This window comes from Triticum urartu, chromosome 1, assembly GCF_003073215.2.
Source record: "Triticum urartu cultivar G1812 chromosome 1, Tu2.1, whole genome shotgun sequence".
Taxonomy (NCBI): domain Eukaryota; kingdom Viridiplantae; phylum Streptophyta; class Magnoliopsida; order Poales; family Poaceae; genus Triticum; species Triticum urartu.
The window spans coordinates 20,469,720-20,480,767 of record NC_053022.1 but is presented as its reverse complement, the minus strand read 5'-3'; the positions used below and the strand labels follow the sequence as shown (position 1 = coordinate 20,480,767).

General features: G+C 47.3%; 1 protein-coding gene across 1 annotated transcript; it reads right to left on the bottom strand.

The window, feature by feature from the left end:
• Positions 1-2,219: 2,219 nt before the first annotated feature.
• LOC125542846 (putative protein phosphatase 2C 46) lies at positions 2,220-4,972 on the bottom strand. The gene is made up of 4 exons (XM_048706099.1): positions 3,526-4,972; positions 3,301-3,414; positions 2,783-3,047; positions 2,220-2,644 (listed from the first exon to the last, which is right to left on the bottom strand). Exons 1-4 carry the CDS (start codon positions 4,825-4,827, stop codon positions 2,529-2,531), a joined length of 1,797 nt encoding a protein of 598 aa, XP_048562056.1. The 5' UTR covers positions 4,828-4,972; the 3' UTR covers positions 2,220-2,528.
• Between the last annotated feature and the right edge of the window lie 6,076 nt (positions 4,973-11,048).

Below are 11,048 nucleotides of genomic sequence, written 5' to 3'. Positions count from 1 at the left end.
AGTATTCGTTGATTTTGGGATAGATGGCATCTCACCTCCTATATATTTCCTATTACTATGATATTCATGTCCTATGAGCCTAAGGAGGCCTTAGTAATGCTCTCGTCAGCTATCTGGTACCGTACGACTTTGCTTGCGTCTTCAGAGGTTCTTAATCCTGATGCTTCCAAATCCTAGGATGTTCGTGGGTACAAAACAACATTAAAAAGTAATCCCATTCATATCTGATAGTTGAGTATGTTATGTATGTGATGTGTTCCATTTTGGATCTACAAGAGGTTAAGCTCTACCACTTTCTAGGCCTTAGGTCTGAAGGATGGGTTATTCTGTGAAACTTTGATCATATTTCATCTCTCTTCTCACACTTAAATAGCGGCAAAATTATACAGACATCTCAAACCACCATGTGTGATGCAACAACCATGCAATAGATGCTCTCATGTAGTTCGATACTACCATAAGAAGCCATGGGCACTCATGTATGGTCGTGAGCATCCCCCCCCCCCAATGAAGTGGATCCATGACAATTTGATGATATTAATTCAAGTTGAATGTCTGGTTTATTTAGATGACCATATTTTGAGAAAACATTTGCATATGTCATGTTTAATTTAAACAATGCCAATATGAAATCCCATGTGACCCACATGAGATGAACGGTCTATAAGATACAAAGACATGTTTTTAGGTTCTTGCTCCAGCTTTGGAGGTCTTAACTAGTTTGTTGTTATTCGCATGCACCATGTGAGGAATCATCTTACCGTTGCTTCATGGCAGTATATTCACAAATTTATGTAAGTTTTTTCCATGAAATGCTTCATATCATTAGTGTATTCATAAAAGGACCCTATATTCTTAAGTTCGATATGAAATATTTATATTTCAGTTTACAATGTTGAATGTTTGTCATTCATCTAGGAGGACTTGGGTAACTGGATGATTTAGTGATTGTATGGCGCTTTAGGTTTCGTGGAACACCTTTGTCTAAGTCTTGATTTGACTTTGTGCAACCCAATTGGCTTATAGATAAATATTTCTCGAACAACCGCAAAATATGGATATGTTTTGTAGTGTGAACCAAACATATTGTTAAGCTCTAGAATTTAAGGAACATTAATCGTGTTGTGTGTATTAGATGTAGTTCCATCAATCTCTTCATGCAAAAATGTGCTTGATAAAAAAAGTTGTACTCCCAAAACAAACAAAATAAGTTGCACATGACTGCTTGTTTTAGACGATAGGGAGGCGCGGAAGGGGGATGATCATGCATACCAATTGTCAGTCAACAAACTCCCACTATTTTTTTTTCTCCTGACTATACTCTCATTGGTTAGAACCATGGATTTTTAAATTTGGGAAATTAAATAATTGTAGACTCTCTCAATGATCATCCAACATGTATATGCGTGTGTTAATGAGACCGCTAGCGGCATTTTTTAAAATAAATAGCAAGAAGATAGAAGACATTGCACACTTCTTTTACTGGAGGAGGGTGAGGCCAACTACTTTGAGAGTGTAAATACTTGAACTAAAGAGGGCAAGCACAGACACCATGAGACTTCTTCATTTGACCAGATGATCATTCTCTAGCGGTGTTCTACAAAATCAAACTTTGATAGGTTTTAGGTACTAAGACAAGTTTTTAGGTTCTTTCTCCAGCTTTGGTGCACTTAACTAGTTTGTTGTTATTCTGATACACCGTGCGGAATCATCTTATTGTGGTCTTATGGGATTATTCACAAAATTATGTAAGTTTTTTTCTCCATAAAATGCTTCGTTCAATTAGTGTATTCATATTCTTTAGTCTGGTATGAATTTTTTTATTGATAATGTTGAATGTTGATCATTCGTCTAAGAGGGCTTGGGTAACTAAATGCTTGCTTTAAATTTTAAAATATTACAACTCGGCAGTTGCACACTTCTAAACCTAAGGTTCCATGGAACACTTTTTGTAAGTTGTGACTTGACTTTGTGCAACTTACTTGGCCTAGAAAAAGTTGTTTCTCAAACAATCGTGAAATATGAGCATGTGTAATAATCTGAACCAAACATAGAATTAAGCTCTAGAATTTAAGCCATGATAATCATGTTGTGTACATTAGATAGTTCCACCACTCTCTTGATGCAAAGTTGTGCTTGTACAAAAAATGGTACTCCCAAAACAAACAAAATAGATTGTACATGAACACTTGTTTTAGATGACACGGGGGGGGGGGGGGGAGCCAAGCACAGACATCGTGAATTTCTTCAATTGAGCAGCGAACTGCGTTTCCGAAAAACAAAGTTATTGTCTTGCTCCATTGGTTTACCATTCATGGGTAAACCTTGCGGCTATACCCGAATAAACTCAAGATCAAGCGTTCGATCATATAAAGCACGATCCAAACAAGAAAAAAAAATCAACGCTTTTAAGTACAAAATTTTGTTATGCACTACTCTGCTCATGGGCTAATCCTTGAAGACCATAAGGCAACCATGTATGCTATCACTAGAGTCCATTGCGATTTGTAATCGATCATGATCAATTTTCAGGCCGAAGATCTCCATATCTTCCCTTCCAATGAGATGATGATGATGGAGACATCGTCATGGTACTGTCGTCGATCCCCTTGTCTTACCTCGAGCAACTCATGGAACCCCATTCCTTCATCATAACAAAAATAAAAATCATATGACTTTTTCACAAGTATAAAAAAAATCTTTCCAAAACGGCTAAAAAAGCATGTCTCCATATCTAATTAACATAAAATACAGCTAGGTAAGTGGAATGTTGCATGCTCACCAGCTTGCCTGGCGGCGCGGAGGAGGATCTCGTGGCTGAGGTACTTGGCAGGATCCTCATCGGGGAACCTGGAGGTGAACGCCTCCACGTGCCCCACCACCTCCTCGTTGGTGAAGTACTCGTAGAGCCCGTCCGAGGCGAGGATAAGAAACTTGTCCCGCGGCCCGAGGCAGTGGTGTCGGAGGAACGGCTTGCAAGTAATGTAAGGCAAGACGCCAACATAGTCCACCCGAAAAACTTCCAAGAGAGCCTTGTTCCACCTCGGCTGCAACATCGAACTTCCCCATGTTAGTAACGGTTTCTAAAAGAAAAATTAATTGGTAGTTCAAACTGATGATTCTACCTAGTTATCCTTACATCACATGAACTTTATTTGGTTACATACATATGTGCATGAACTTTAATTGGTACTATGATAGTGTCAAAAAAAATATAAGACATGATCTGCCATTCACTATGATAGTATCAAAAAATGTCTTATATTTTGATACTACTTGACATTTGACAGACAGACAAACCTCTTTTAGGTAGCCAGCTCCAAATGCTCTTGTGACCTTCAAGGAGCCCTTCACTCTGCCATTGACTATGCAGGCAGGATCATCAAGGTGCTCACTCCTTATCCTTTTCACCTCCTGCATCCATCAATGGAAATTAACATCAATTTATAATTAACAAACGATCATAGTATATGTTACAGAAGAGGGTGTTCGATCATGGAACATGGCAGTTGACCGGTGGATCACCTTGTAGGCGGTGGTGCTGTGCTCCATGGTGAGCTGGAGCGCGACGAGCTCCGTCATGTCGCACTCGTCGAACTGCCGCCTGATCTCCTCCGTGACGTGGCCGTGGCCGTCGGCGCTGTGCTGGCGCCGGTGCCGTGGCGGCATGATGACGCTGGTGAGGTCGGGCTCGGCCCGGTGCGCGAGCACGGCGCGGCTGTCGCCGACGTTCATGGAGTAGACGTCGGCGCCCTTCATGAGCAGCACCAGCACGCAGGACCCCATCATGGCCAGCTCCGGGCACTCGGCCGCGCGCGCCTCCGCCTCCGCGAAGTAGCCCTCCTCCGTGCGCCGCAGCGCGCGCGCCAGCGCGTCCAGCACCGCGCCGTGCCGCCCCCGCTGCCGGAGGTCGGCGCTATTTCTGCCGTTGCACGACGAAGACAGCCGCCGCTGCTCGCGTCCGGCGTCGTCGGGCAGAGGATCATCGTCGGTGGGGAGCTCGCGGCAGACGGAGGCGTAGAGGTTGGCGACGAGGTAGTCGGTGGCGTCCGGACCGTTGAAGCCGTCGTAGATGCCGACGAACATCCAGCCGCGCTCCTCCGACACGACGACGTGCACCCTGTCCTCCCCTGCCTTGCCGCGCGCCCACTGCACCTTGTCCTCCGCCGCGTGTCCGTTCTCGCCGTTGCTCCTGATCGCGCCGCCGCCGCCGTTGCTGGCCACCGTGGTCACGACCGCGGGCTCGTCGCGCTGCTGCTTCTTGGGCGGCCTGCCGACGCGCAGCACCGACGCAATGGCGCGGCGGAGGCGGTCGAGGAGCGGGCTCCCGGACGCGGCCTCCTCGAGCTGGCACCGGCGCCGGCGCCGCGTGGCGTAGAGGTCCGCCATGATCTCCTCTTCAGTGCGCGCGCCCCGCCGCGACGCCGCCGCCGACAGAACGCCCGAGTTCGGCCCGGACGACGACGACGACGGCGACGCGCAGTAGTCCAGGCTCCCCGAGAAGAGGCCCGGCTGGAGCGTGCGGAAGGAGAAGGAGCTGGAGCTGTCGCAGGAGGAGGACGCCGAGAGCGACAGCTGGTTGGAGAAGGAGTTGGAGGAGGAGGAGGCGGCGGTCCCGATGGTGGACTGGTTGGACGGGAGCAGCACGCCGTGGATGGTGGCGCCGTCGAACGCATCATAGCCGTCAAAGCTCAGAATCTGGCCGACGCAGTCACCACCACCATCCCCGCCGGCCGCGACCGCGCGGGCCGCGGCGGACGCGTCCACCGTCGACCGGCCCCCCGACGCGAAGCAGGGCGTGGCCAGCCTCGCCGCGCGGTTGCCCATGAAAGTGACGAAGCCGGGGTGGAGGTGGAGGAAGCGGCGGCGTATCGGCGTGTCGCCGGATCTGGATGCGCATCGGGGCCGAGACAAATGGGCGACATATCCGAGAAGGGGAGGGCGAGACGGGTAGAGTTGACATTGGCGCTACTTTGGAACGTTGTTGTTTAAGGAGTTGACCAGGATCTATCTATCTGTTTCTTCCCATTTGTTTCCTTCCTTCCTCGGCCAAGTTGACTTTGCATGAGGATTCATGGAGTATGATATGGTGCCGGTGGTACCTCAGGGTGGCCATCTGCATCAAGACCCACACGGCTACACGTCACTTCTCCTCCATCCTCTCAATCTTAACTTATAAGTTACTTCCTCTCTCCCAAAATATAAGAACGTTTTTAACACTATACTAGTGTCAAAAATGTTCTTATATTATGAGACGGAGGGAGTATAACTATCTTCACAAATTTGTTGTCCAAGGAAAAATACACCACCATGACTTATCATCGTGAAAGATTCCGGGCATCGCGGTCGAGCGAATCGGAAAAAAGAACGGGCTATCATGTTGAGGTCATTGTCTGCCACGAGCCGCGCAACAGCCTTGTTATCTACCACAACTTGTCGTGGGAGATACAATGTGTCGCAGTCGAACAAAATCATCTCCATAGGAAAAACGGAAGCAAGTACAATAATGTTGTGTTGAGCTCATCATCATTGAAATCTGCCGCTGGACTCGCAACAAGCTTCTTGTATTTTCGATCATCTATCAAAATACTTCATTACTCCCTCCGTTAGTATAAAGTTAAGTCATCTATTTTAAAACGAAGGAAGTATGTTTCAAGACAAAAATACATCATTGATATAGCACGAGAAAGTTGAATGGAAGAAGCTGAGAAGCCCCTACAATTATGTCGTGGGAGGAAGTATTGATTTTTCCAGGTTGGTGCCGTTTTCAAATCTGCTACTACCCACTCTCAATTACTCGCCTTCTCGCGTGCATGCATGGCAAATTGGCAATCAAACACCCGCATGCATGGGATAGAATGAGGTGAGAATGAGTAGAGCTAATATAACGTGTGGACAATTATAACAGTGCAAGATCAACACATTGAGAACGTGTACAACGATGTTATAATGCCATGTAAGATAAATGCTAAGGTGGAGAAGAAAGACACCATATGAAAAGACGTATCTTCTCTTAATTAAGAGATAATCTCTTAACTATAGGAATCGAGAAAGTTAAATAGGCAAAAAACATGATGCCACATTAAGGACGTGTACAGTGATGTTATCTTAATAATGCCGCATGAGATAAATGCTAAGGTGAAGAAAAAGACACCATATGAAAAAACTTGTCTTCTTTTAGTTAAGAGATAATCTCTTAACAATAGGAATCGATGGGAATCGATCTGGAACCCTCGTGTATTGATTCCTACAGCAACCACCAACTCGCCTAAGCTTTACTATGAAATTGGAAAAGAAAAAGTAGGGCCAATGATTTCATTGTTTTTTTTGCATGTTTCATAATAGTTCATTTGCTTCTAGTGATGCCACCCAGTGGTATACATGTTTTTTTTTGAAATTTCACAATGATGGTTTTTTTTCGTAGAAGTTTTTCTTTATGTTTTTGTTATCAAGTGTTGACACAATTTTCTTTTGCCGGTAACAACATATGAAACAGAATTGGTAAATTTTAAAGTGTCGGGTTGATAATTGTCGACCTAGAAAAATTATTTAAACATAGTAAAAAAGTTCTAGTTTTTTGTGCCCGGTAACTTATGTGTAAATAGCATTATAATTTACACACCGTAGTCCATAAAGCTGATAACCTACTATCAAACACCATGGTAACTTTGACTCGGTAACAAATGTTGTTCAAACATGCCCCCGTAACTTCTGTCTAAATAGTATGGTAATTTACTAGCTGTAGACCTGACAACTTACATCTGATCATCGAGATACCTTTGATCCGGGGAAAAGGAAGTTGTTGAAAACATGCCTCCAATAAATTCTATGTACATAACATGATAACTTACTCACTGCAGATCTGATGATTTATGTATGAACATCATGATAACTTTGAACCGGGGGGGGGGGGGGGGTCGTTAGAAACGCATGCCTTATAACATATGTGTAAAGCATGATTATTTATGCATTAGACATGATAACACCGTGATATCTTTGACCCGAAGAATTTTTATTGAAAATATACCGCCGGTAACTTCTGTGTAAATAGCATATAATTGACTCCCCGGGGATAACTTACGTGTGAACTCCATGATAATTTTGATTCTCGGGGAAAAAAGTTGTGGACAGCATATCCCGGCAATTTCTGTGTAAAATAACATGGTAATTTACACACTGTAAACATAATAACTTACATACAACATTGTGGTAAGCTTGACCTTGGGGGAAAGTTGTTGAAAACATATCCCCGGCAAATTCCGTGTATATAGCATGATAACTTACTCACGATAGATCTGATAACTTGAGCCCGAGTACAATGATAACTTTGACCCGAGAGGATTCTTTGTTGTTGAAAACACACCTCCGGTAACTTCTATGTAAATAACATGGTGATATAGGCACCGCAAACCTGATAACTTATGTACAAACACTGCCGTAGTTTTGACACTGTGGAAAAAAGTTGGTGAAACACACCCGGTAACTTATGTGTAAGTAGTATGGTATCTTTTATGCACCTTAGACCTTATAACTTACGTACAGACACCGCGATAATTTTGGCTCGGGATTCTTAGATAGTAGTACAAAGGGTTAAAATGGTTGATTTCCATCCAATTAACAGCAAACAAAGGCTCGACGTATTTTTATTGGGCTTAGGCCAACTCCACTGCGCGACCCTATCATGTCCGCCCCCATCTGTTTGGGGTAAAACGGACAAAGCAGACGACCCAGCGCGCGGGCGGAAACGGACTTTTGTCCGTTTTGTGTCCGCTTTTGACCCATCTCTGGCCCAAGTTTGCGCCGGTTTTGGGGTGAAACGGACAGCGCGCGGACGGGCGGGACGCGCACGCTTGTCCTCCCCTGGCCCGCCTGTCGGTGGCACAAAGCAAAACCCCCCGCCCGCCCATTTGGCGCCATTCCCACCAAACCGTCGCACGTCCCTCCCACCACCCCTCTCCCTCCCCCATCCATGGCCGACGCCCCGCCGAATTCCGGCGGCCTGGCCGTCGACCCGCCCGGAAAGGTGAAGAAGAAGGCGGCCAAGGCGTCAAGCCGCGGTCTGAGTGCACACCGGAGGAGATCGCCAAGTTGGACGTCGAATCGGCGAAGAGGAGGGAATGGAGAGCGGTCGTCAAGGCCAATGCCGCCGCCCAGCGTGATGCGATGGAGGCCGCACGGCACAAGGCCGCGGTCGACGAGAAGGAGGACATCGTCAACAAAGCGCACGCTCTCATCATGCTTGGCAAGGGCCGTCCGGCCGTTTTCCCTGCAGCGGTTGTCGGCCCGGCGAGCACAGGCTCGTCGGTCGCCCGGCCTCCGCACTGCCAATCGCCCGGCTTTCCTCCGCCAAGACACGACGGCCAGACCCATTTCTTGGGGTCGCCAGACGTTGGCTTGTTCGCGCCGTCCACACCGCGCCCCGCGGTCGTCATCGACCTCAACGTCACGCCTGGGTCCAACAGCGGCTGTCGGCCGTCCGTCGAGATGCAAAGGAAGCAAGCACGGGCATCGTTCACGGGCACCATGCCGGCCCCCACGTCTTGTTTGACGGAATGCCAACACCAATAGCATCGGTCGACGACCCCTTCTACAACCAGTACATGGAGGACGTGATCTTCGAGGGTGGGCAGGGCCGTGCCTACGACCCCGAGGAGACCCAAAGTCAGGATGGCCGCGCCCAGTACGTCTCCGATGAAGAGGCCGACGACCGTGCTGACTACGACCATGGTGACTCGTGGCATGAAGACGATGACATCTATGTCGAAGGTGATGGTGATGAAGAAGAAAGCAATGACGTTGATATAAGTGGCGAGCCATTGTTCATCGACGAGCTCACCCAAAGAGTGGAAACACAAAAGAAGAGGAAGAGCATTTGCACGGGTTCATATACACAAGATGAGGACAAGTTGATTTGCCAAGCTTGGATGGAGATTAGCCAAGATCCGAGGACCGGCGCGCAACAATAGGGCATTGTTTTTTCGACGAGAGTCCACAAAACATTCCATGAAAGGAAGATGTTTGAGCCCTACCAAATTACAAGCAACTGTGGCATCGGCTCGATTCAAAAGAGGTGGTTGTTCATCCAACAAGAGTGCAACAAGTATTGCGCCGCATTTGAGAACGTTGAAGCACGGCCCGTGAGTGGTCTCGGTGTTGGGGACATGGTATGCTCTCCTCTTCCTAGTCCTTTCCTTGCTACGGCCATGAGACTTCGGCCTTGTATATGTTTGCATGTTCACTTGTTGTTGATCATGTTGTGTAGGCGTTTCAATCTTTGGAGGCATTCAAGGCCCAGCACAATGACAAGCCATTCACTCTTACGCATTGTTGGACGATCATCAATAATTGCCCTAAGTTCAAAGACCAATATCGTGAACTTCAACGGAAGAGAGGATTGAAGACGGCCAAGTTCGCCGGAGGTGGAGATGGCGAGGCGTTGAAGAGGCCGAGGGGCAAGACCAACTCCAAGGTTGATGACATACGTGATGCATCATCCATGGCATTGCATGACACTTTGCATGGCATGATGTCTCAAAATGATGTGAGGGACGAGAAGAGGCGGCAAAGCAAGGACGAGCAAATGAAGCAATACCTAGACCTTCAAAGGAAGAAGCTTGAGATGGAGGAGGCGGCCAAGAGGAGGAAGATCGACATGGAGGAGGCGGCCCGGCAAAGGCAGCTCGACATGAAGGAGGCGGCCCGGCAAAGGCAGCTCGACATCGAGGCCGACAACGTCAAGGCCAGGCAGAGGCAGCTCGACATCGAGGCTACGAATGCCGCCACCAAAGCGAAGGAGGTGGCCCTTGCGATCATGAGCGTGGACTTGTCGAAGATGAGCGACAAGACGAGGGCCTGGTTCGAGACCAAGCAGAAGGAGATCCTCGACGCCAAAGGCCTGAACTAGGTCGTCCGATCGGCCGTGGATGTTCTTTTTGGAGGCTGGCATGGGTGCCGCCCGCCCACTGGGCCGCTGGCTGTGTGCCGGCGAGAAAAACATTCATTTTGAAGGCCTGCTGTGTTGCCGGCCGCTGGCTGTGTTGCCGGCGAGGACAACTATTCATTTTGAAGGCTGGTTGTGTTGCCGGCCGCTGGCTGATGCCGGCGATGGACGTGTAGGCCGCTGGCCTAATGAACTAGGGCTTGGCATTTCAAACGTTTCTTTTTTTTTAAAAAAAATAGACGCGGACAGGATAGGGCAAACGGATGCGTCCGCGCGCTGGCGCACGGCCACCGCATCCCAGGACACGCCCGGACCCGACCCCATTACCCTACCCAAACGGACAGAATCCGAACAAAACAGACGTCCGTTTGAGGTCGCGCGGTGGAGTTGGCCTTAGTAATTGTGTTTGGCCTACCCACACAAGACCAAGGTTCGAGTCCTGTCAATTTTTGGACGTGGAAAAAAATTGGGAGAATCGAGCTAGAGAGGCACAACGCTCGCTTGAGTCATTTGGGAATTGTTCGGTAGTGACTAAAAACATAATGATCATCAGTTAACGCTCTTTTAGGAATATCTAGTTTCTTTTTAAGAAACTTCCAGTCTATTCATCTCAAATCATGATGGTATAAAGAACATCAAAGATAATAAAAATTACAACAAGAAGCGAGGCGAAAGCGCCCATTTGGACCAGTGCAGCAGAGCAGCACCGATCATCGATGAAGAAAGTCGTAGATTGAAAACATCAAACCTGTAAACACTCAAACCAAGATGAACGAAGACCGGATCCAAACAAATCCACCGAAGACCAGCATCAACCAAATATCTAGTTGTCAGAGATAAAAGTGAGAAATTATCTATTGCACATTATTATTATTATTTTGTCTTTTATAGATTACATGGCGAGCTTAAGATAAAACAACGACCTTATCAACCATGGTAAATACCCTGGTAGACTTTCCTTAAATAAGGAACCTACTTGTCCTTGGTATACGTGGTTAGAATTGTGGGAAGAGAAGAATGAAACGGAAGGAGTACCATTACATTACATCTTTCGACTATGTGCCATTCTAATCCCTCGCTCAAATGCTCCCATTGAACTTATTGTTTG